General features: G+C 44.2%; 2 protein-coding genes across 2 annotated transcripts; one reads left to right on the forward strand and one right to left on the reverse strand.

Moving 5' to 3' along the window:
- The first annotated feature begins 1,140 nt into the window (after positions 1–1,140).
- On the forward strand, positions 1,141–24,156 carry LOC109937596 (zinc finger protein 721-like). The gene is made up of 4 exons (XM_048619347.1): positions 1,141–1,258; positions 1,903–2,013; positions 5,459–6,845; positions 20,178–24,156. Exons 3-4 carry the CDS (start codon positions 5,560–5,562, stop codon positions 21,115–21,117), a joined length of 2,226 nt encoding a protein of 741 aa, XP_048475304.1. The 5' UTR covers positions 1,141–1,258; positions 1,903–2,013; positions 5,459–5,559; the 3' UTR covers positions 21,118–24,156.
- Positions 14,911–18,084, reverse strand: LOC109920218 (zinc finger protein 664-like). Its single transcript, XM_048619345.1, has one exon. It carries the CDS (start codon positions 17,646–17,648, stop codon positions 16,974–16,976), a length of 675 nt encoding a protein of 224 aa, XP_048475302.1. The 5' UTR covers positions 17,649–18,084; the 3' UTR covers positions 14,911–16,973.
- Positions 24,157–24,539: the final 383 nt, after the last annotated feature.

Consider the following 24,539-nt stretch of genomic DNA (forward strand, 5'->3'; position numbering starts at 1 on the left):
GCTTGACCTGCTGTGTTCATCCAGCTCTACACCTTGTTATTTCATTTATTTTTCAAGTTGTTTCATGTTCATCACTCAGTGTGCGGTTTCCATATTGCATGAAGTTATGCACTCAGAGACTGTTCTACATGGTTAACTATGATTTTCACATTTGATCGACTTGTAGCTGTTTGTTGCCACAAACTAAAAACAAAATACTGCACTGAGAAAACAGCAGCTGTGGTTACAAAAACAGGACAAACGTGTCAGCTTTTTCAAATAATGTTCCCTGGTATTTTATGCATAAGCCAATTTACAGAATTGGCAGCACGCCATGGCATTGTAGACAGAAGAGTATACATTATACTTTCCCTTTATGGGCAGCATTTGATTGGTTTGACTGTGTTATAACTCCTGATCTTTCCAATCATTCTGTTTAATGCCATGATTGTTAGACACATTCTGGTGGCCAGTAGAGATCCATGCTTAAGGTAATGGAGAAAATAAGAGTTATCAAGCGATAGACTTTCTTTGGCACTCTATCATTTTACTATTTGTGATGTCTGGTATTTTCATCATGTTGTGGATGGTGAATTTCAAGACAAGACCGCAGCGTAAATCTTCGCTTTATTGGGTAGGGAAGGTTTGTAATTATCTACTTGGTTAGCGACCTCCTCCCCTCAAATCCACTTTCTGACCCTCCCTTCCAGCCACCAACCGGATTCATCCCTCCCATCCACCCACCAGGTCATACCTATTACCAGCGTCCATCTATCACCATCATTCTGCTACCCCGCACCCCGCCCTGCCACACCGGCTTTATCTTCAGCTTCCCCCTACCCACCACATCCAGTCCTGAAGAAGGGTAAATACCCGAAACGTTGAATACTCCTTTCCTCCAGATGCTGCTTGGATTGCTGTGTTCTTCCAGCCCCCCTTCTGTTTGTCTACCTTGTAATTATCTACACTCTATATGCACACTGCAGAAACTCGGAATCAGATCAAGGACATAACTTACTATTCAACATCTCCTGCCAATGACTAAGCTCCCTGACCCATCATTCATAAAGGTTGACTTGGGATCCCTCGCGCCGGCGCAGTGCGTCCCCGACTCCGGCATGCGCTGAACGTGTTTGAAGAGCGCATGCGTAGTGCCGTTGCTCCAGCTGCGGGTCCACGGTCATTTCGCCTCTTCACCGGTGAAGGAGGAAAAAGAGAATGTGGGCGGATGATGGAGTGGGCGGAGTGGCTGGGGAGGCTTCATAAACATAGAGTGGAGGTATGAAACCCAGAGCAAGGTCCCCCCGGTGCCGTATTGACAGAGAATGGCCTGGTAGCAGCGGGGCCGCGACTCCCGGCAGCGGGCCCGGGTAACGGTCGCCATCTTTGTAGGGAGCAATGGGCAGCTGAGCGCATGCGCAATCATCTTAGGTCAGAAGACACCCTATTGTTGAGAGATAGTAGGAACTGCAGATGCTGGAGAATCTGAGATAAAAAGGTGTCGGGCTGGATGAACACAGCAGGCCCGAAACGTCAGCCTTCCTGCTCCTCTGATGCTGCTTGACCTGCTGTGTTCATCCAGCTCTACACCTTGTTATCACACTATTGTTGAGTTTTTTTTTCTTGACTGACTAGGGATTTACACACGGGAGAGTGAAGCCAACAGGAATATTAAATAAAACAGAAAATGGTAGAAAAAACTCAGGCTTGGCAGATTCTGTGAACATGTTGAATGTCGAGGAAGAGTCACTGGACTTGAATTGTTAATTCAAATTTCCTCTCTGCGGATGCTGCTGCACCTGCTAAATTTCTTCTTCATTTTCTGTTCCCATTCCAGATCTCTAGCATTTACACTATTTTACATGTACGCAGTTGAAATGCTCACCTCTTCTAATTAATGGTAAAGATTTTCATTTTTTGCAGGACATCAGAAGCTGCGAACTGACGACTGGAAACTGAAATCAAGTATCGCATCAAACTCTGACCGAGTCACTTAATTCATCAAGATCCAAACATCATCAAGTTTATAAAAACGTTTGTATCCTCTGTCTGTGGGCAAAGATTTCAGCTAAGAATTCGAGTGATTAATTGGTAGAAACCAAACTTCAATGGGATATGAATAGATCTGACTCTGATTAAATTGGAATCAAAACTGCAGCTGAGCAATCCCTGTGAGCTCCACTGTTAACATTCCTGCAGTTTGACTGCTTTTAAATAGAAATAGTTCTGACATTGTCAAGGTATGTTCCCATGCATGGGGACAGGTAGGACACACAAGTCCAAAGTTCCCTGGGTGACAAAGATAAATTCAGGTGGAAAAGGAAAATGCACTTATGACAAATATGAGGTTGATAGTTCAACTGATACCCAGGCTAAATTTGGAATGCTTAGGGAGAATCAAAGATGAAATATCAGAAGGAGAGTAAAAGTACTAAAAGACACCAAAATTAATTTCGACGTGAATGAAAACGTCTTCAGTAGACATGCAGTAAAAATGTGATAAAAGAGAGTTGATCCAATTAGGAACTAAAAGGGAAGCAGAGGAGATGACTAAGGTTTTAAATATAGATTTTGTATCTACCAGTATAAATGAAGAAGATGCTACTCAGGCAATGATAAAGCAAAATGAAATTAAGACACCTGAAGAGTTTAACATTTTTAAAGGAGATACAATTGGATGGTGAGTCAAAGTTGATACGGTATTAGGACCAGATGAAATGCATCCAAGGATTACTGAAGACAGTAACGGTGGAAATTGCAGTGGCAATGACTGTAATTTTCCAATCTCCCTGTGATTTGGGGGTGGTGACAGAAGACTGAAGAATTGCAAATGTTACACTTCTCATAAAGTCATACACCGCAGAGACAGGCCCTTCGGCCCAAACTAGTCCATGCCGACCAAAATTTCGATCCATGCTAAGCTCGTTTCCCTGCACTTGACCCATATCCTTCTAAACCTTTCCTATCAATGTATTTGTCCAAATGCCTTTTAAATGTTGTTAATGTACCCATCTCAACGACTTCTGCTGGCAGCTCATTCCATATACGTACCACGCTCTGTGTAAAAAAAAAAAAAGTTGCCTCAGATTCCCATGCATTCTTTCCCCTCTTACCTTAAACTGATGCCCTCTAGTCTCGATTTCCCCAACCCTGGGGAAAAAGACTGAGTGCATTCACCTTTTCCATGCCTTTCATGATGTTATATACTTCTATAAGATCCCCCTCAGGCTCCTACGTTCTAAAGAAAAACGTCCCAGCTTGTCCATCCTCTCCCAATAACTCAGTCCCTTGAGTCCTGGCAACATCCTTGTAAATTTCTTCTGCAATCTCTCTAAACTGAACACAATATTCCAAGTGCAGACTCACCAACGTCATGTACAACTGCATCATAACTTCCCAACTTCTATACTTATACCCTGGCTGATGAAGGTCAGTGTGCCAAAAGACTTCTTCACTGCCCTGTCTACCTGTGACTACACTTGCAGAGAACCGTGCATCTGATCTCCAAGGTCCCTCTCTTCCACAACACTCCTTGAGGTCCTACCATTCACCATAAAACTCCAACCTGGATTTGACTTTCCAAAATGCAGCACCTCACACTTATCTATATTAAACTCCAATTGCCATTTCTAGGCCCACTTCCGCAGCTGATTAAGATCCTGCTGCAGTTTCTGATGACCTTCCTTACTGTCCATGATACCGCCTATTTTAGTGTCATCCGCAAACTTATTAATCATGTCTTGTACATTCTCATCCAAATCATTGATATAGATAACAAGCAACAATGGGCCCAGCACTGACCCCTGAGGCACACCACTAGTCCCAGGCCTCCAGTCAGGCAAGCATCCTTCCAGTATTACCGTTTGCTTCCTACTATCAGCCAATTGTGTATGCAATTTGCCAGCTCTCCCTGGATTCCATGTGATCTAACCTTCCAGAGCAGCCTCCCATGTTGGAACCTCATCAAAGGCCTTACTGAAATCTGTGTAGACTGCGTCTGCTGCCCTGCCCTCATCAACCTTCCTGGTCACTTCATCAAAGAATTCTAACAAATTTGTGAGGAACGATCTCCCACATACAAAGCCATGCTGACTACTCCTAATCAAATCCTGTTTTTCCAAATGCATGCATATCTTATACCTTAGAATCTTCTCAAGTAACTTACCTACCACAGATGTTAGGCTTACTGGTCTATAATTCCCAAGTTTTTCTTTGCAGCCTTTCTTGAATAAAGGCACAACATTCACTACCCTCCAGTCTTCCAGCACTTCAACCGTGGCTAACGATGATGCAAATATATCAGCCACGGCTGCCACAATTTCTTCTCTAGACTCTTGCAGGGTTCTTGGATATATCTGGTCAGGACCAGGAGATTTATCCACCTTTGTATATTCTAATATTTCCAACACCTCCTGTACTGTGATATGGACTGTCACCAAGATATTGCCACTAACTTCTCCAAGTCCACAAGTCTTCATGTCTTTCTCCACGGTAAACACAGAGGAGAAATATTCATTGAGGACCTCGCCCATCTCTTGCGGTTCAACACATACATGTCCACTTTGGTCCTTCAGGGGTCCTATTCTCTCTCTCGTTATGATTTTTCCTTTAACATACCTAAAGAATCTCTTTGGATTCACCCTTATCTTATAGCCAAAACTAACTCTTGGCCCCTTTTCACCCTCCTGATTTTCTTCTTCAGGTTTCCTGGTTCAGGAAAGATCATAAAGATAAGATCAGCAACTACAAACAGTTAACCTCAGTGGGGAAGCTTCCAAAAATGATAATTCAAAATAAAATGAAAGTAGCTTGAGCAAATTTTAGTTAATTAAGGAGAACCGTCATTTCTAAGCAATTGATGTCTAATGACCTTGCTTATATTTTTTGATGAGGTAATAAAGTTGGTTATTAAGGGTAATGTTGTTGACGTGCTTTACGTGGACTTCTAAAATGCATTTGATTAAATGCTGTGCAACAGACTTGTGACTGAGGTTAGAGCTCATGCAATAAAAGAGACAGCAAAGGGGCTGTCAAGTAGTGCAGTGATAATGTCTGTCCCACTGGAACAGGAGACCCAAGTTCAAGTCCTAAATGCTCCAGAAGTGTGTAGTAACATCTCTGAACGGGTTAATTAGAAGGGACAGCAGCAACTTGAATATGAAATTGGCTGAGTGACAGGAGAGAGAGATTTCTCATTAATAGATGTTGTTCAAACTGCAGGAATGTTAACAGTGGAGCTCACAGGGATTGCTGTTTGGACCCTTGCTTTTTCTAATTTATGTAAAGACCCTAGAGTACGGAGTATAATTTTATATTTTGCAGTGTCTTAAATGAGTGCAGACAGTCTGGCAGTTTCCTTTCCCTGAAGGAGTTTATCACAATCCAGCAGCTTTTGTAGTCACGCTTTTTCAGTGCTGGCCCTGCAAATGATCGTTCATTTCAATTTCACAAAGTGCCTTTTTAAAAATCAATTTTACAGGATGAGAAGATTTCCGGCTGGGAAACTGACACCAAACATCACATCTGGATCTGATGGAGGCACCCAATTTATGACAACCTGAACTTCATTAAATATTGAATATGGAAGGAGCAAACAATGTTCACAGGGGAGAAGAACTGTACAAATGTTCCAAGTGTGGGCAAAGCTTCCATCGATCATCTGATCTGTCACAACATAAATGCAGTCACAGCAGGGAGAAGCCGTGGAAATGTGGGGACTGTGCAAAGACATTCAATTACCCGTCGGATCTGGACATTCATCAGCGCAGTCACACTGGAGAGAAGCCGTTTACCTGCTCCACGTGTGGGAAGGGATTTGCTCGTTCATCCTACCTTCTGTTACACCAACGAGTTCACACTGGGGAGAAGCCATTCACCTGCTCTGTGTGTGGGAAGGGATTTACTCAGTCGTCCAATCTGCAGACACACCAGCGAGTTCACACTGAGGAGAGACCTTTTGAATGTCCAGACTGCGGGAAATTCTATAAAAGTTCTTGGGACCTGATGCGACATCAACGTGTTCATACTGAGGAGAGGCCTTTCAGGTGCTCTAACTGTGGGGCTGGGTTCAAACGGTCATCTCACCTCACTGTGCATCAGCGAGTACACACTGGGCAGAAACTGTTTACTTGCTCGACTTGTGGCAAGGGGTTTACTCAGTCAACCTCCCTGCTGTTACACCAGCAAGTTCACACCGGGGAGAGTCCATTCACCTGCTCCTTGTGCGGGATGGGCTTCACTCAGAAATCCCATCTGTTGACACACCAGCGAGTTCACACTGATGAGAGACCTTTCAAATGCCCAGTTTGTGAAAAGGGCTTCAAAAGTTCTGGCGAACTGATGCGGCACCAACGTGTTCACTCTGACGAGAGACCGTTCAGGTGCTCCGAATGTGGGACTGGGTTCAAGCAGTCAACTCAGCTTACAGTGCACCAGCGACTTCACACCGGGGAGAGACCATTTACCTGCTCTGAGTGCGGGAAGGGGTTCAGTTGTTCATTCAACCTGCTGACACACCAGCGAGTTCATACCGGGGAGAGGCCATTTATCTGCTCCCTGTGTGGGAAGGGATTTACTCAGTCATCCAGCCTGCTGACTCACCAGGGAGTTCACACAGGGGAGAGACCTTTTGCCTGCTCCAATTGCGGGAAGGGATTCGCGCGGTTATCCACCCTACTGACACATGAGAGAGTTCACACTGGGGAGAAACCCTTCAGCTGCTCTGAGTGTGGGAAGGGATTCACTCAGTCATGCCACTTGCAGAGACATGAGCGCACTCACACTGGGGAGAAGCCGTTCGCCTGTACCGTGTGTGGGAAGGGATTCACTCAGTCATCCAACCTCATGACACATCAGCGAGTTCACAAGTGAGTACAGTGGCTGGAGTTTGCCGTCAGTTGTCGAACCATGTTCACTGAGTCTATTTCTGCTGATATTAATAAAGTCCAGCCCAGTTATCAGGGCTAATATTGTACGTAAACAGAAACATACTGAGTTTTATTAAATGTCAGTAAATTCCTTTCTTGGGCCCCTTGTTCTGTTTGGAGGTGGGAGAGATCTGGGGAAGTCACACAATCTTCACTTGAACGTGCTCCTGGTTAGAACAACACTTTGTGGATCCAAGATGTCTGGGGCTCATTTGGGAATCAGTCCAGCTGAATAGAAATAAAGGACCAGGAGTAGGCCGTTTGGCCCCTTGACCCTATTTCACTGTTCAATACTGCACTGTCCTGTCGGCTTCCCATAGAAGGCTGTCTGTATCACTTCCATGGTCTTGTCTGTGCCCGTGTGGCCCTGGAGAGGGTGCATGTGATTCTGAAGGGACTTGATGGGGTACACACTGAAGAGATTGTTTCCTCTGGTAGGAGAAACAGAGAGGCCCAGTCTCTGGAGAAGGGGGTTGCCAATCATTTAGGAGTGAAATGAGGAGACACAATGTCAATTGAAGGAATGTGAATCTGAAATTCTCCACCCCAGCAGGTTGTAGATGCTCCATTGCTGAATACGTTTCAAGCTGGGATATAAACTGGGTCTCCCAGGGATTGGGGGTCGATATGGAAGTGGACAAGAAGAAGTGGAGTGAAGCCCAAGATCAGCCCTGATCATATTGAATGATGGAGCAAGCTTGACTCACCAGATGGTCTCATTGATCATACAGTGGAGAAGAGGCCATTTGGCCCATCAAGACTGTACTGCCAAAAACATACCACTGTCTATACTACTCCCACTTTCCTGTACTAGGCCCATAACTGTGAATGCTATGACACTTCAATTGCTTGTTCAAATAGTTTTAAAAATTGTGAGGTTTCCTGCCTCAACTACTCTCCCAGACAGAGCATTCCAGACCCCCACCATCCTTTGGACGAAAAAGTTTTTTTTTTCCTCACATCCCCTCTAAACCTCCTGGTTTTCACTTTATAAATTATGCTGCCTTGTTATTGACCCTTAAATAAGGGGAACACTGTTTTATATTCACTCTGTCTATATCCCTCATACTCTTATACATGTCCTTCGAGTTCCCCGCAACCTTCTCTGCTCCAAAGAAAACAACCTGAGCTTATCCAGTTCTCTCTTCATCACTGGAATGCTCCATCCCTGGCAATATCCTGGTGAATATCCTTTGTACCCTCGCCAGTGCAATCGTATCCTTCCTACAGCGCAGTGACCAGAACTGCATACAGTACTGCAGCTGCGGTCTAACCAAAGTTCTGTATGATTCCTATGTGACCTCTCTGCTCTTATAATCTATGATATCACTGAAAAAGGCAAGTGTCCCACATCTCTTCTTAACTACCCCATTAACCTGTCCTGCCACCTTCAGGAGGATTTGTGGATAGGCACTCTGTTCCTCTGAGGTTCCGAGTGTCTTACCATTCATTGAGTACTCCCTTGTCTCGTTCCTTCTTCCAAAATGCATCACCTCCCATCTATCAGGGTTAAATTCCATCTGTCCATCTGACCCATCTGTTTGTATTTTCCTGCTAACCTAACACCTTTCTCCTCACTCAACCGTCTTACCAATCTTTATGTCATCCCCCAAACTTAGTTATCATCCCTCCCACGTTCTCACCCACATCATTTATAAATATCACAAGCGATAAGCACTGATCCTGTGGTACACCATTGCGCACTGGGCTGCAATCATACAAATAGCTTTCTACCTTCATCTTCTGCCTCCTATCACTAAGGCAATTTTTGGATCCACCTTGCAAAGTTACCAGGGGTCCCATGAGCCTTTATCTTCTTTATTAATTTCCTACGTGGGACTTCGTCAAAGACCTTTCTGAAATCCATATAAACTATATCAATTGCCCCAGCCTCATCCAAACACTTGGTCACCTCCTCAAAAAATTCCACCAGCTTTGTTAGGCATAACTTCCCTCTGACGAAGCAATGCTAACTGTCCCTGATTAAACCTTCCTTGTCCAAATGGAAATTAATTCTCTTCTTCATTATTTTCTACAATACTTACCACTGATGTTAGACTCACTGGTCTGTAGTTCCTGGTCTGTCTCTATCACCTTTCTTATTAAGTGGAACCACATTAGTCATCATTCAGTCCTCTGGCATCTCTCCCGTAGCCAGAGATGGTTTAAAAATTTGGGTCAGGGCCCCTGTAATTTGCTCCCTCATCTCCCACAACAACATGATGGGCATTTTTTAACTTTTAGATCTACCAAAACCTCCTCACTTCTTATATCAGTCTGCTTCTATCTCTTGTGTTCTTCCACAAACGGAGGATACCTTAGAATATAAAATGTCTCAGACACTGACATTGATATCCTGGTTTAGTTAGTAAGGTTCCCTTTGCTTTCCTTGGAAATTTGTTGGTTTTGATTTCTTAGTTTCATTACCCCATCTGTTTGAGAGAATAAAAGAGGAAGAAGTTCCAGAGAAACTAGAATTGTCTGTTCTGAATTTCTAAGCTGGATTGACAATAATGCTGAACGTCAACTCTTTATACAGGGTGCTGGAAGGGAATAATTTGCAGACAGGAAATTCAAACCAAACATAACATGGAGATCTGGAGTCACTCGATTGATCAGAACCTAAATAATAGTGGTCTTTGACCGTGGAAGGAGAAATGTCTGTCGCAGAAAGTGGTTTTAAAAAGTAAATGTGACTATGGAAAGAGCTTTAAACAGTTTACACAAAGTGGGGAAAAGGCACTGCACCATTAACAACGGAGAGAAATCATGTATGTGTTGTGTGGGTAGACGAGATTTCAAATGATAATCCAATCTGGAGAGAAATACACAACAGCTGCATCATGGAGAAACCATGGAAATGGGAAGACTGGGAGAAAGGATTCAATTCCCATCTGAGATGGAAATCCCTTGGCGTAATCACATTGGGGAGAGAATGTCTCCTACTCTGGGAAAGAGTTCACTTGGCCATCCGCCTAACAGTAGACCAATTTGTTCACTCTGACGCAAGACTCGTTAAATGTTCAGACTCTGAGATGAGCTTTAAAAGTCAGCATAGTCTGTTGACCCACCAGCAGATTCACGCTGGGAGAAACCATTCGCCTGCTTTGTGGGTCCGATGCAATTCACTCAGTCGTACATACTGTTGACATATCAGTGAGTTCATGCTGATATGAAGCCCTGTAAATGTCCTGACTCTGGAGAAAGTTTTAAAAGTAGCAGTGATCTGCAGAGACACCAGCGAGTTCATAAGTGCAGGCACTGGATTCTGCTGTTGTTCATCACATCCAGGACTTCACTGTGTTCATTCTGAGAGAATTGGTTTCCATTGATGTAAGTAGTCACTATAACTAGGTTGATGTTTAATATTCTGGATATAGATTAACTAAAGCAGCTTTGTATCAAACACACAGCCATCAAGCCCCTGTGGGGAGACTGATGACCTGTCACTGAGTGTTTCATTTTTTGGCTCCTTTTTCCTCTGTTGATGGAAGACTTGTATTGGTTTAGCACCTTTCACCACTTCAGAATGACTGATAGCGCTCCACAGCCATTTGAAATGTAGCCTGTGTTGTAATGTAGGAAACTGCTACAGCAAATGTGCGTAGCACGATCCCATATTTAGAAATGTGATAAGAGAATCCTTACAGTGCAGAAAGAGATCATTTGGCCCATTGAGTCTGCACCAACTCCCTGAAGAGTATCCCACCCAGACCCCCCTACTACTACACCCCCCCCCCCCCCCCCCTCCCCCCCCCCCCCCCCCCACCCCCATCTTATCACCGTAACCCCACATTTAGTATGGCCAATCCACCTAACCTGCATGTCTTTGGACTGAGGGAGGAAACCGGAGCAGCTGGTGGAAACCCAAGCAGATAGGGGGAGAATGTGCAAACTCCTCACAGACAGTCCACCCAAGTCTGGAATTGAACCTGGGCAGCCACTGAGTGGCCCAGTCTGTTTGTTCAATGATGTTTCTTGAGGGATAAGTATAGAACAGTTCACCAGCAGAACTCCCCTACTCTTCACAATAACCTCATGAGAACTTTCCCACCCAGCTCAGCGGGTAGCCGGAGCATTAGTTGGAGATTTTGTCTGGGAGAGGGGACCTCTGACAATGTATTGCCCCCTCAGTACTGCTATGGAATATCAACCTGGATTTTCTGCTCCCATTTCTGGGTAAGGATTTCAACCTTTGACCTTGTCGCTGAGAGATGTGAATGCAACCATTGAGCCATGATTGACATGTGGGATTATTTCAGTTCAGTTACTCTCATGGACAAGTATGAGACTTTGGTCTAGGATTAGCCGAAAAGGATGTTCAAGTCATAGGTGATTTAAAAACATTTTATTAAGAAGCAAAAGGTCCGACACGATACAGAAGGGGCAGAAAATACATACAACCATTACAGTGAGAACGGTTCACTGGTCCCAGATGGACAAATAGAAACCGTGAGATCCCACAGTGTGGAGCTGGAGGAACCCAGCAGGTCAGGCAGCATCAGAGGAGCAGGAAAGCTGATGTTTCGGGTTGGGACCCTTCTTCAGAAAATGAAATGGAAACCATGCTGTTTCTCCTTTTGTCAGTCTTCCTAATCTGGCTGGAATGTTAGACTGAAGCCAGCCTCAATCACTCTGAAAACCTGGTTTACACGTGAAGCATGAGATTTCCCCCCCTCCCCTCCACTGCTACTCTCTGTCTTTCAAATTCTGTGCTAAATATGTGGTAACAGGCATCGGTTGTCCTCTGCTTGTCAATTCGGTATGCTTTCTTTATAAGAGAGAGAGCACTATTCAAAAACAACAAAGAAGTACGGCACAGGAACAGGCCCTCCAAACCTGTGCCGATCATCGTGCCCAAACTAAACTAAAAAGCAAACCTTCTGCCCTAATTCAGTCCGTATCCCTCTATTTCCTCCTTATTCATGTGACCATCAGTTGTCTCCTAAATGTCGCCAATGTGCCTGCTTCCAACGTCTCCTCTGATACTGCATTCCAGGCTCCTACCACTCTCTGCATGAAAAACTTTGCTCCCTTAAAACTTTTGCCCTCTCGCCTTGAACCTCTGTCCCCTTGTAATTGAAATCTCAACCCTGGGAAAAAGCCTTGTAATTTTGTACACCTGCATCAGGTCTCCTCTCAGCCGCCATCTTTACAGTGAAAACAGTCCTAGTCTTTTTAAGCTTTCTTTGTAGCCAATCCCCTCCAGACCAGGCAGCATCCTGGTGAACCTTCTCTGCACTCTCTCCAAAGCTCCCAAGACCTCCTGGTAATGTGGCAACCAAAACTGCACATAATACTCCAATATGGCCTAACAAGGGTTTTATAAAGCTGCAACATGTTTTGCCAACATTTTTACTCCATGCCCTGGCCAATGAAGGCAAGCATGCCATATGCCCTCTTAATCATTTTGGCCACCTGCGCTGCCACTTTTGGGGAACTGTGGACCTGCATGCTCAAATCTCTCTGTATGTTAATGTTCCTAAGGGTTCTGCCATTAACAGTATAATTCACACCTAAATTTGATCCTCCAAAATGCATCACCTCACATTTGGCTGGATTAAACTCCATCTGCCATTTCTGTGCCCAAGTCGCCAATCTATCTATATCCTGTTGCATCCTTTCACAATCGTCAGCACTATCAGCAACTCCAATCTTCATGTCATCTGCAGACTTACTAATCAGACCGCCCACGTTTTCCTCCAGATCATTTACATATACTACAAATAACAGAGGACCTAAAACTGATCCTCATGAAACACCAATATTTACCGGTCTCCAAAACACCCTTCCACCTCTACCCTCTGTCTTCTACAACCAAGCAAGTTTTGTATCCATCTAGCCAGCCCATCCCGAATCCCATGTGATTTTAGTTTTTGTACCAATTTGGCATGTGGGACTTTATCAAATGCCTTACTAAAGTCCATATAAACTACATCCACAGCTCTTCCTTCATCAATTATCTTTGTCACCTCTTCAAAAAATTCAATCAGGTTGGTGAGACATGACCTTCCTGTATGAAACCATGCTGCCTGTCACTAACCAGTCCATTTTCTTCTAAATATGCATATATCCTGTCCCTCAGTACCTTTTCCAAGAGCTTCCACACCACAGATGTCAGACTCATCGGCCTATAATTTCCTAGATTATCCTTGCTTCTTTTCTTAAACAAGGAAACAACATTGGCTAATCCCTAGTCCTCTGGAACCTCGCCTGTAGTCAAGGAGAATGTGAAAATATCTGCTAATGCCCCAGCTATTTCTTCCCTTGCCTCTCGCAGTAACCTGGGATAGATCCCATCTGGGCCTGGGGACTTGTGTACCTTAATACAATTCAGGATACCCAAAACTTCCTCCTTTAATATTCCTATAATGTTCAACAAAGTTAAGATTTTAATGAAGGTATTAAATAGTGATTCTTATAGGTCTCCCAACATTGGGAAGAGAATATAATTGTGGACACATACATGGAACCATAGAATCCCGATAGTGCACAGAAAGGGTATTTGGCCCATCTAGTCTTCACTGACCCTCCGCAGAGCATCCCATTCTATCCCCATAACCCGACATGTCCCATGGCTAACCCACCAAGCCTACTCATGGCTGGACACTATTGGGCAATTTACTATGGCCAATCCGCCTAACCTACACATCTTTGAACTATGACAGGAAACCAGACAACCTGGCAAAAACCCACGCAACAAGGGGAGGATGTGCAAACTCCACACAAATAGTCACCCAAGCCTGGAATTGAATCTGCTGCTGTAAGGCAACAGATTAGATTAGATTTATTTATTTGTCACATGTACTAAGTATAGGAATACATAAGTACAGTGAAAAGTGCACAAAACCGCCATTCACTGGCGCCCACTTGGTTACAAAAACCAGAGTTAAAAGATTTAACAGACCCAAAAGGTAAGCAAGAAAAAAAATCCAGAACCCAGAGTCACAAGTACCATCTCCACAACAGTGCAGATTGCACAATGCAATCACTAGGCCACCGTCGCCACTTTACCAGCCCATTCTTGCCACCAACTGCTGCTGCCTCACCAGGCCACTCTCACCATCGACATCGCTCTGGCCCACACTCAATCCGCTGTCACTGCAGGACACAGCCTGCGCGTTCAGCTCCCACCACACAGTTCCCGGTTGCAACCCGACTCCTCCTCGAGTCCTTAGGTACGTAGTTAAAAGGGCAGGGATGGGGAGGGGGGGATAGAATTACTACAGAGAGATGAGAGAAGAAGAGAAAAGAAAGGGAACTGGCCAGTAGAATGGAGCTCTGAATGGAGCGACTTACCCTGCCACTATCTTGCTCTGTAAGTACTAACCACTGAGCCACCCAATCAATATATAACACTTAACCTGATGAAGGCAGTTTCTCCAATTCCCACTTGGTTTTGTGATTTTCTCTATTATTCTAAGTGGGGCATCGTATTAATTCTGCTCAATCACATTCAGGAGCACTGGAGGAATTTTACTGTCCAATTGAATATTCTCATTATCTGCTCTCCCCTTATGGGAGAGTCTAGGACCAAAGGGGTCTCAAAATAAGGGGTCCCACATTTAAGGCAGAAATAAGGAGGAATTTTTTCTTCCAGAGGGTTGTGAATGTGTGCAATTCTTTACTGCAAAGGGCTGTCGAGGCCAAGTTGTTAAATACATTCAAGTCTAAGATTTTTAATCAGTAAGAGAATCAAGGGTTATGAGGAAAAGGCAGGAAAGTGGAGTAGAGGATTATCAGATTAACCCTGCTCTCATTGAATAGCAGAGCAGACCCAATAGACTGAATGACCTGTTTCTGCTCCTACAACTTATGATCTTATGGTGTTTGTAAATCAGCAGCAGAACTCCTATGTATCTCTTGTTCTTGAACATTTACTCTTGAAAGAAATGGGATGAAGCCAGATTTCTTAAAAGGCAAAGTCTTTTGTTTATATTGTCACTGTGTTGCCAGTGGAAAGTGTTAATTTTTTGACTCACTTTAGCAAATGTTCACAATCACATCAACTTTATGTAACTTTTATTTCCAGGTCAAAGATCCAAACACCAGTTTAATCTTTGTTTTTCCAATTCTTTTGGCATTTTCTCAGCTTTGCCCGAAGTTTGCTACTTATTTTGCTCTTTCTCCAGGTGCCTTTATTACAGCGTAATATAATAAACTGTTGAAAAATAAGACTGAAAAGATTTGCTTTCAAAAGTAAACAAAAGCTTCAAACTTTTCAGATTAAAAAGAGGTAATGAGGCTGGAGTTTCCCACTGCTTGTGAGCTCCAGATCATAACCTTAATTATGTAATTATCTTCAGGGAATCACTGTGCTGCCTTTACACTACAAGTAAGTTGTTATTCATCATGAGAAGTTTACTCCCACTCAGTAATTATAACATTTCACTCTTCTCAGTACAGAAGCTAGCAGAATTTTCAATTAAATACCATTTGGACACTTCTCTTGCAGCTGGCATATGTCCACTATTGATCTGACACCACAGAAACTGCACTGTAAATAAACTGTTTTAAACCTGACCCTCCTTATCATGCTGAGTGAGATCTCCCTGTGGTTTTTGCAGTTTCCTCTTGCACCTCGGTTTTTATAAGCTCTCAAGATTTTAGCATCAAATGTGTCCTGTGCAAAAGAACCCTAGCTCCCAGCAAAGGAGGTGGTGAGGGTGTGACTGTCGATCACAGTTTCTGTGCTTGAGCAGGTCGGTTGGAATGCCAGTATTGACAAGTGTCTTTTCACTTGCTCAGGAATCAATGGCTTTTTCAAGCGTAAGATGAGGGTTTCTCATCTGACACAACAATGACAGGAAGCTGCAGAACAGCATCAGGCAGAGACTGGGTGATGTCCAACTCAGGAGTACTTTTCACACTCAGTCATCCGTTTACTGCTGTCAGTGAGGACTTCACTGCCTGATGATATATCAAGGAGGCAATTTTGGGAATGTTTGGGCCAAGCACCCTCTTGATCCCATCATGGCATGTAGATTTCTGTTGTCATGGGAAATTGAATTTCTTAACGTAGACAGATTGAGCGTTTACTTGCACAGTATCTGGCCCATTGCATAATTCTCTTGGCTACTTTCAAGTGAGGCAGTCTTCTGGTTGTTGTGTTAATATTGTGCATCAGGTCGGTTTTGCCACACATCATCCTAATTTGGAAATATATCACTGTTTCTTCACTGCACTGGGTGAAAAATCCTGGATCTCCTTTCTTTACCTCACTGTGGGTTTCCCTCCACTTCAAGGACTGCAGCGATTCCAGCAGGTAGCTCCATCACCTCCTCCTCCCAGGCAATTAGGGATGGGCAATGAACGTTGGTCTAGCCAGCGCTGCCCAAATCTCGAGTGAACTTTTAAAAATTTGCAATGAAAATCAATTTCGGATTGAAATATAAATTCATAATTTTATTGTAAGTGATTTTTGTTGAAACATTTTTAAATTTTGTCTTTCATGGGGTCTGGACATCACTGGCAAGTCAGGCAAGTGTTGTTCATTCCTTGTTTCGCCTGGTACTGAGTGACTGCAGGTAAATAAAACGCAACCGCATTGCTGTCTGGAGTCACATGTAGGCGAGACCAGAATAAGACTGCAGATTTCCTTCCATAAACAGCATTAGTGAACTAGATGGGTTTAAATTTAGGGCAGCATGGTGGTTAGCACTGCTGCCTCACAGCGCCAGGGACCTAGGTTCGATTCCACCCTCAGGTGCCTGTCTGTGTGGAGTTTGCACATTCTCCCGGTGTTTGTGTGGGGTTCTTCCAGGTGCACTGCTTTCCTCCTACCGTCCAAAGATGTCCAGGTTAGGTGGATTGGCCATGTGAAATGCACAGTTATGGGGTGGGTCTTGGTGAGATGCTGTTCGGGGTGGGGGGTCAGTATGGACTTGATGGGCCAAATGGCCTGCTCCCACACTTGGGATTCTTTGAAATTAAACTGGATTAAGTGTAAGCATCACAGATACCTTTTCAGACAACAGCCACAAAAATCAGTGACATTTACAGAATACTAATCTCCAGCCTTTTATAGGAATTGTTAACATGGTTAGCAGCAGGATTTAACCCCAGTTATCATTTATGAACTCGCTGATGTGTCAGCAGGTTTGATGGCTGACTGAAACCCTTCCCACACACAGAACAGATAAATGGTTTCTCCCCAGTGTGAGTTCGCTGGTGTATTACCAGGTTAAAAGACTTTGTGAAACTCCTCCTACACACAGAGCAAGTAAATGGCCTCTCCCCTGTGTGAGTTCGCTGATGTATCAGCAAGTTGGACGGATGAGTGTATCCCTTCCCACACACAGAGCAAATGAAGCATCTCTCCCCAGAATGAACTCGTTGATGAGCAATAAGATTGGGTGAAGACCTGAACCTTTTTCCACAATTTGAGCAGCTGAAAGGCCTCTCTTCAGTGTGTGTTTGTTGGTGTTCAAGCAAATGGGAGGATCGAGTAAATCCTTTCCCACACTCGGAGCAGGTGAATGGTCTCTCACCTGTGTGAACTCGCAGGTGTGCAGTGAGGTTGGACGAAGACCGGAACCGCTTTCCACAACAAGTGCACCTGAATGGCCTCTCCTCAGTGTGAGTTTGTTGGTGTGACTGTAGGCAAGATAACTGAGTAAATGCCTTCTCACAGACCGAGCAAGTATACGGCTTCTCACCAGTGTGACTGCGTCGATGGTTTTCCAGCAGAGATGGGTAGTTGAATCCTTTACCACAATCTTCACATTTCCATGGTTTCTCCATCGTGTTGCTGTCCTTCTCCAAGTTGAACAATCATTAGAAGCTTTGTCCACTCACAGAACGCATATAAACACACACACTCCGTTGTGAATGGTGCAATGTTTGTTCAAACTGCACAACTGGTTCATGTACTTCTGGTACACTCATATTTTGGAGGACTGGCGGGGTTGCTTCTCGGGTTTCACAGTATCTTTTCAGCCGCACAGATATCTAAAACATTTTCACACACGCAGAACATAACAAACCTCAATCCTTCCACAGAGGCTGATCATATTCATCCAGATCCTAGTCTGCTTCTTCATTTGTGTTTCCCCTCAAGCATTCCTCCCGCATTTTAAGATCCTGCAAAAAAGGAGTTCACGGACCCTGTGAAATCAAACCGCATGACTTGGTGGGAAAAGCAAGGGAGAGAGTTTACAAAATTCTCCTCCTCCACTCGCTCAGCTGGAGGGCAGCGCAGGCGCACTGCAGCACCGGCGCAGGGTGGGCACACTGTCCGGAGCAGGCGCAGTGAAGCTGTTACCAGCTGTCGGGCTCGATCCTGTCTCGTTTTGGAGCAGCAGCCGCTGAAGTGGGGGGGCGGCGAGGGGAAGAAAACCGAGCGGCTTCTCGCTCTGACCCCAGCCGGTTGCCCTGAAAACCTTTGTCTGGACGAGCGTGCGGAAAGTGGGGGGAAACAATGAGTGGGGGCGGAGCTCCGCACCCGTTCGCCTATCCTGCAGCAGGGAAGCCGAGGGCGTCACCACCGAGCACTGCGATTCGTATTGGCTTCTTGAGTCATTTTTCCCGCCCCCAAGGTTGTCGTTACAATGCGTCTCAATGCCCAATGAGCTTCGAGAGGGAAACTACTTCCGCTGGTGCACACTCAGGTAGTGAATCACTGTCTTTCATCTTTTGCATTTCTTTTCTCATCCTGAGAGGGTGTGAAGGAGGGGAGAAGCTGTTCATTTACAGCACACTAAGTCATACGAAGTGAGTCTAGGGAGCGGGCGGATTTTGGAATGGTTAGTTCTGCAAACTGGGCCTGAATTTTCGAGATTATGAAAGAATCAGATCAATTATGATTTACAGAATGCTTCAAGGAACAGTTAGGTAAGATGTTTCCCCTGGCTTGGGTGTCAAGGAGCATAGGACTGAATTTTAAAACTACGAGCATGCCATTTAAGATCAAAATGAGGAGATTTTTCATTTTACATCTGAGATCTGTGGAAGCTCAGCCCTTAAGGATGTTTAGAGTAAAGATCAATGCAGTTCTTAATATTAATGGCATAAAGGGTTAAATGGATACTGTGGGTGCAAGGCTTTGAAGTATTTGATCAGCGATGTCCTGTTTAAATGGTAAAGCAGGCTTGGCAGATTGAACGTCCTCCTCTTGTTCCTGTCAGGCCTCTCTCTTAAAACTGTTGTCATTTTCACTCCCATAGCTTGGTACATTTAGTTTTCTGGTTAAAAGGATGGACTCTATCCTAATGTTCACAATAAAAGTGATGGTTTCCCAAGAAAAGACTCAATTTTAAGAGGACAGTAAATTCATATAATACCAAGATATATCTAGTGTTGTTCCTTAGTACATATTTGATGTATAGTTCTCTAAACTTTATTTACAATTCTTTCTAGTCTTATAATACAGCATTGTAGGTACAATGTGTTTCTAGTGATCAATATGGCACAGGAGTCCATTCAGCAATTTGAGTACACACTAACTCATCGGATCAATCCAGTGAGTTCCATGACTTCTCTGTATCCCCATAGCCTTGCAAGTTTTTTTACCTCAGCGGCCGTACAATTTCAATTTGATGTCATTGATTGTCTCTGCCTTCATCTTGCTCATTGGCTGTGATCCCAGGTCATGACTGTACATCTGGCACTGTCTCTAATCAGAAATGGTGTACTGTATATAGCAGGCTTTTTTTTAAAAATACACGAATATGTGCATATGTATAGGGTGAAGATTTTCAGAATTTTGTGTCCTGGAAAGGAAATGTTAAGCTTGGATCTGTCAATTAGCCTGAGTTGGCACTTTCAAGATCATTAGTTACAACAGACTGAGAATGGAGGGAGAGAGTGTGGGAAGGTTGCTCACAGCTTTTGGAGATAGAAGAGAGAAAAGAAAGAAATTAGAATTATCTGTTCTGAATTTATATCCTTTACTGACAATCCCAACTTTTGTAAACTCCTTTTACAGTATGTTGGAAGGGGAGGATTTGCAGACAGAGATTTCAAACCAACAGCCATGTCAAGATCAGACTGAATCACTTGATTGTTCAGAATGTGACTATCAAAGGTCTCTGCGTCTATGAGACAAAATGGCATTTGTCTGTTTTGCCTACTTCAGTAGGTTTTACACATCATTAAGTGGAAAAACAGGAGATATAACCAAGTGAGAGTGCTATAGTGTATTGACTGTGCAAAGAAACTGAAGCAGTTACACAGCCTGAAAACAAATTGCACCATTCACAATGGGGAAGAGACAGTACATGTGTGTTGCGTGCAGATGAAGCTTCCACCGATCATTTAACCTGAACATACAAGGAACACCCACACCATGGAGAAACCGTGGAAATGTGAGGACTGTGGGAAGGGATTCCGTTCCCCATCTGTGCTGGAAACTCATCGACGCAGTCACACCGGGGAGAGGCCTTTCACCTGCTCCGAGTGTGGGAAAGGATTCAGTGATTCCTCCACTCTGAAGAGACACCAGCGGGTTCATACGAGACAGAAGCCATTCACCTGCTCCATGTGTGGGAAGGGATTCACTCAGTCCTGCCACCTGTCGCTACATCAGCGAGTTCACACCGGGGAGAGGCCCTTTACCTGCTCTGAGTGTGGGAAGGGATTCACTCAGTCATCTGTGTTGCTGAGACACCAGCGGGTTCACATCGAGGAAAGGCCGTTCACCTGCCCCGTATGCGGGAAGGGATTCACTCAGTCATCAGACCTGCTGACCCACCAGCGAGTTCACACCAAGGAGAGGCCGTTCTCCTGTTCCACGTGTGGCAAGAGTTTTGCTCATTCGTCCACCCTGCTGAGGCACCAACGAGATCACAGCGGGAAGAGGCCATTCACTTGCTCTGAATGTGGGAAGGGCTTCACTCAGTTTTCTGACTTGGTGCGGCACCAGCGGGTTCACACTGGGGAGTGCCCTTTTATCTGCTCCACGTGTGGGAAGGGATTCAGTCAGTCATCCAGCGTGCTGAGACACCACAGCAGTCACACCAACGAGAGACCTTTCGAATGCCCTGACTGTGGGAGTAGCTTTAAAACAGCTGAGGACCTGATGGTGCACCAGCGGATTCACACCGAAGAGAGGCCGTTTGGCTGCTCTCACTGTGCCAAGAGGTTCAGAACAGTATCCAGCCTGCGGAGACATCAGCGAATTCACACTGGGGAGAGGCCATTCTCGTGCTCTGTGTGTGGCAAGGGATTTACTCAATCATCCAACCTGCTGACACACCAGCAAGTACATGAATGATGACAGTTTTTGGACTCTGCTTGTAACCACATCCAGGGCTGAGCCCTGTTCATCCTGACAGTAGGTGAGGTGGGCAAGTTGGAGGGTTTCTTTCTGCCGGACCGGCCACTCTCACCACTTTGCTTCCAGTGAGGCTGATGCTGTTTGAATCTGGAATTCACATTCCCACTGAAATGATCCTTTAAAGTTAATGACGTAATTTTTTTCTCTTAAATCCATGAAAGTACATCATCTTGTTTTTAAATCCATCAAAGGTGGACCTGAAATAAATATATTTGTCTCTGTTCCATCGAGTCTCCAGCACAGGGCCAGACAAGTCAGCTCAATTGATCTCTGTCAATATTTATGTTCCACCTGAGCCTGCACCCACCTCACTATAGCTCCACCTCCATCAGCACATCCGCCTGTTCCAGGAACTGCCAAACCAGCAGCTCACAAGCCTCCTTTGCAGATAAAGCAGGGCTTTACAGATAAGGTGGGCAGTTGTGAATCTAGATTGTTCTGAAGAATTTCCTAGAGCCCTGCCCGGGGAAGGGCGGGGTAGGTGCTCTCCATCCACTGGCCCAGTCGAGCCTGTCGAAAGGAGCAACAGCGAGGGTGAGCCCTTTTGTGGCCATGCCTAAAACCAAACGGTGCCTAAAATCAAACTCTGTGTCTATCTGTGATGCAGGACTGAGGGGACATCACTCCCTTCCAACTGTGGGCAAAATTTTAAAGGGTTGTCAACGCACTGAATCTTCTCTAAATGCAACTTGAGGCATGGAAACCAGCAGCTGGAATTTCGTCCTGTTTAAGGGAGGGCATAACTTATTTCCTTCATTATGGACTTCGCCAATACAAGTGATTGTTCTTGCCACAGGCAAACAGCAATGTTTCTTGGCGAAGGAGACCAGAACTGCACACAGGCTCCAGGTGTGGTCTCACGAAGCCCTGCTCAGTTTCAGTAAGACCTCCTCGCTCCTGTACTCAAATCCTGTTGCAATGAAGGACAAAGTTCCATTTGCCTTCCTAACTGCTTGCTGCACCTACATATTTGCTCTGAATGACTGGTGTACAAGTACCTGCAGGTCCCTTTGCACATCAACATTTCCAAATCCATCACCACGAAGATAATACTCTGCCATTCCGATTTTTTTTAATTTTTATCTATCAAAGTGGATAACTTCACAATTATACTGTGCGTCTGCCATAAGTTTGCCCATTCCCTCAATTTTCTAAACCCCCCCAAAGTCTCTTTATGTTCTGCCCACTCTCAATCCCCCTAGTTTTGGGTGAATAAACTTTAAAAGTATTAGATTTGATTCGGCCATCCAAATTGTTGATGTATGCTTTGAGTAGCTGGGGGCCAGGCACTGATCATTGCAGTGCCGTACTTGTCAAAGCTAAAGACTCCGAAAAGATTCACTTATTTCTACTGTCTGTTTCGGGTCTGCTGACCAGTTCTCAATCCATGCAAGTATATTACTACCAATCCCATGTGCCTTGATTTTGCACACTAACCTTTTACGTGGGACTGTTATAAAAAGTGGTCAAAAAGTTCAATTTCTCCCATCTACTGGTTTTCCTATTCCTATTCTATTAGTTATCCTTAAAAACTCCAGTAGTATTGTCAAACATAATTCCCCTTTCATAAACCCATATTGACTTTGTGTAACCCTGTTGTTATTTTGTAAATGTCTGGTTATCACATCCTTCGTAGTTTACTTCTGCATTTCCTTGCTACTGATGTCAAGCTCATCAGCCTTTGAATCTAGGAGAAATATTTCTCTATTCTGTCTGGAAAAGCTGAGAAAATCATTGAGAGATACACACACAGGTGAGTGAGTGTTACAGTGCACTGACTGGAGAAAGATCTTCAGTCAGTTACACAACTTAAAAACATGTTGCAGCATTTACAGTGAGGAGAGGCTGTGTACATATTCACTCCATCCATCCTGCTGACACGAGCAAATTTACACCAGGGAAGGACCGCTTCCCCATGTCAGAAGAAACTCACTCAGTCCTTCATCTTGCTGAGGCTTCGGTGAGTTTACAGCAGGGAGAGGCTCTTCACCTCCTTATCAGCTGTTTTGAGACACCAGTGAGTTCACAAATGATCAGTGTTACGATTCGGCAAGAAGCGATGAACAAATGGGAGTCAGTTCAGTCTCCTCCATGGGCCACAACAAAGTGCTCGGTTCCTTTTGCTTGCTGCTCTACCCCTCTCTCTGATTTTAAAAATATAATTTCCTTTGTTTTGCTGTAATAAGGAAGGAACCAATCAATACGATTCACAAGGCAAAGAAACAGCAAATTTATTACCTGTTAAAGGCAATTTTTAAAAAAGACTGATGTTAAGCATACAGCTTTTGTTTTGTCAATTGTGCCCACACACACAGGTACACAGTTAAAGAGAAATGGTGTGTGATATAAAGGAAGATAAAAGAACATAACCTTGAATGTCTGTGGTTGTTTTGAAGTCTAACTTTTGTTTAACCTGAGCTGATGTGGTTTTGCATGTTTGTAGGTTGCGGTCAGATGGAATGAATGTTGCAGTGACTGGAGACAACTTCATTCAGAGCCAATTTTCTCTAAAGCGAGAATCTTTTTTTTAAAACAGAACTGGGCACTACTTTCAAAGGGAGAGAAAGTTCTTAATCTGGAAGTTTGTGTAAATTCCTGAATGTTATTCCATTTTTTTAAAAAAATCTCCTTCTTGAGTAAAAACCACATGCTTCTAATCATGGCTACTCCCAGGAGACCCAATTTTGTATCTTAACTACTTATTTAGCACCTTTTCAAGTGCCTTGTGAAAATCTAAATGCATTCTCGACAAAACTGTTTATGTTGAACCACTAAATGTGATTTGGAATTCATTGCCTGAAAGTCACCTGGAAGAAAATTCAACTAGATCCTTCAAAAGGATATTGGACATTTTGTCAAAAGGGGGTAAAATGCGAGGCTAAGAGATTAATTGGATACCTCTTCCAAAGAGACAGCATGAGCACAATGGGCTGAATAGCCTCATTCCACGTACTATGAGCCTTGTGTACATTTCAAGGGGAGGGAGAATCATCTTGAATTGTGGAATGACATATAATCAAAAGTAGGGGTGACTGTTTAAGCCTGAAATCCCCCCATCACATTCTCTGAAGTGGCAGATGAAATTTAACGCAGTGAAGGGTTCAGGAAGGATTTACAAGGACGTTGCCAGGGTCGGAGGGTTTGAGCTATAGGGAGAGGCTGAATAGGCTGGGGACGTTCTCTGTGGGAACATCAGAAGCTGAGGGGTGACCTTGTTGAAGTTTGTAAAATCATGAAGGGCGTGGATAGGGTGAATATCCGAGGTCATTTTCCCAGGGTGGATGATTCCAAAACTAGAGGGCATGGATTTAACGTGAAAGGGAAGACATTTAAAAGGGACCTAAGGGGCAACTTTTTCG

Source organism: Rhincodon typus, chromosome 42 (assembly GCF_021869965.1).
Source record: "Rhincodon typus isolate 14 chromosome 42, sRhiTyp1.1, whole genome shotgun sequence".
NCBI lineage: Eukaryota > Metazoa > Chordata > Chondrichthyes > Orectolobiformes > Rhincodontidae > Rhincodon > Rhincodon typus.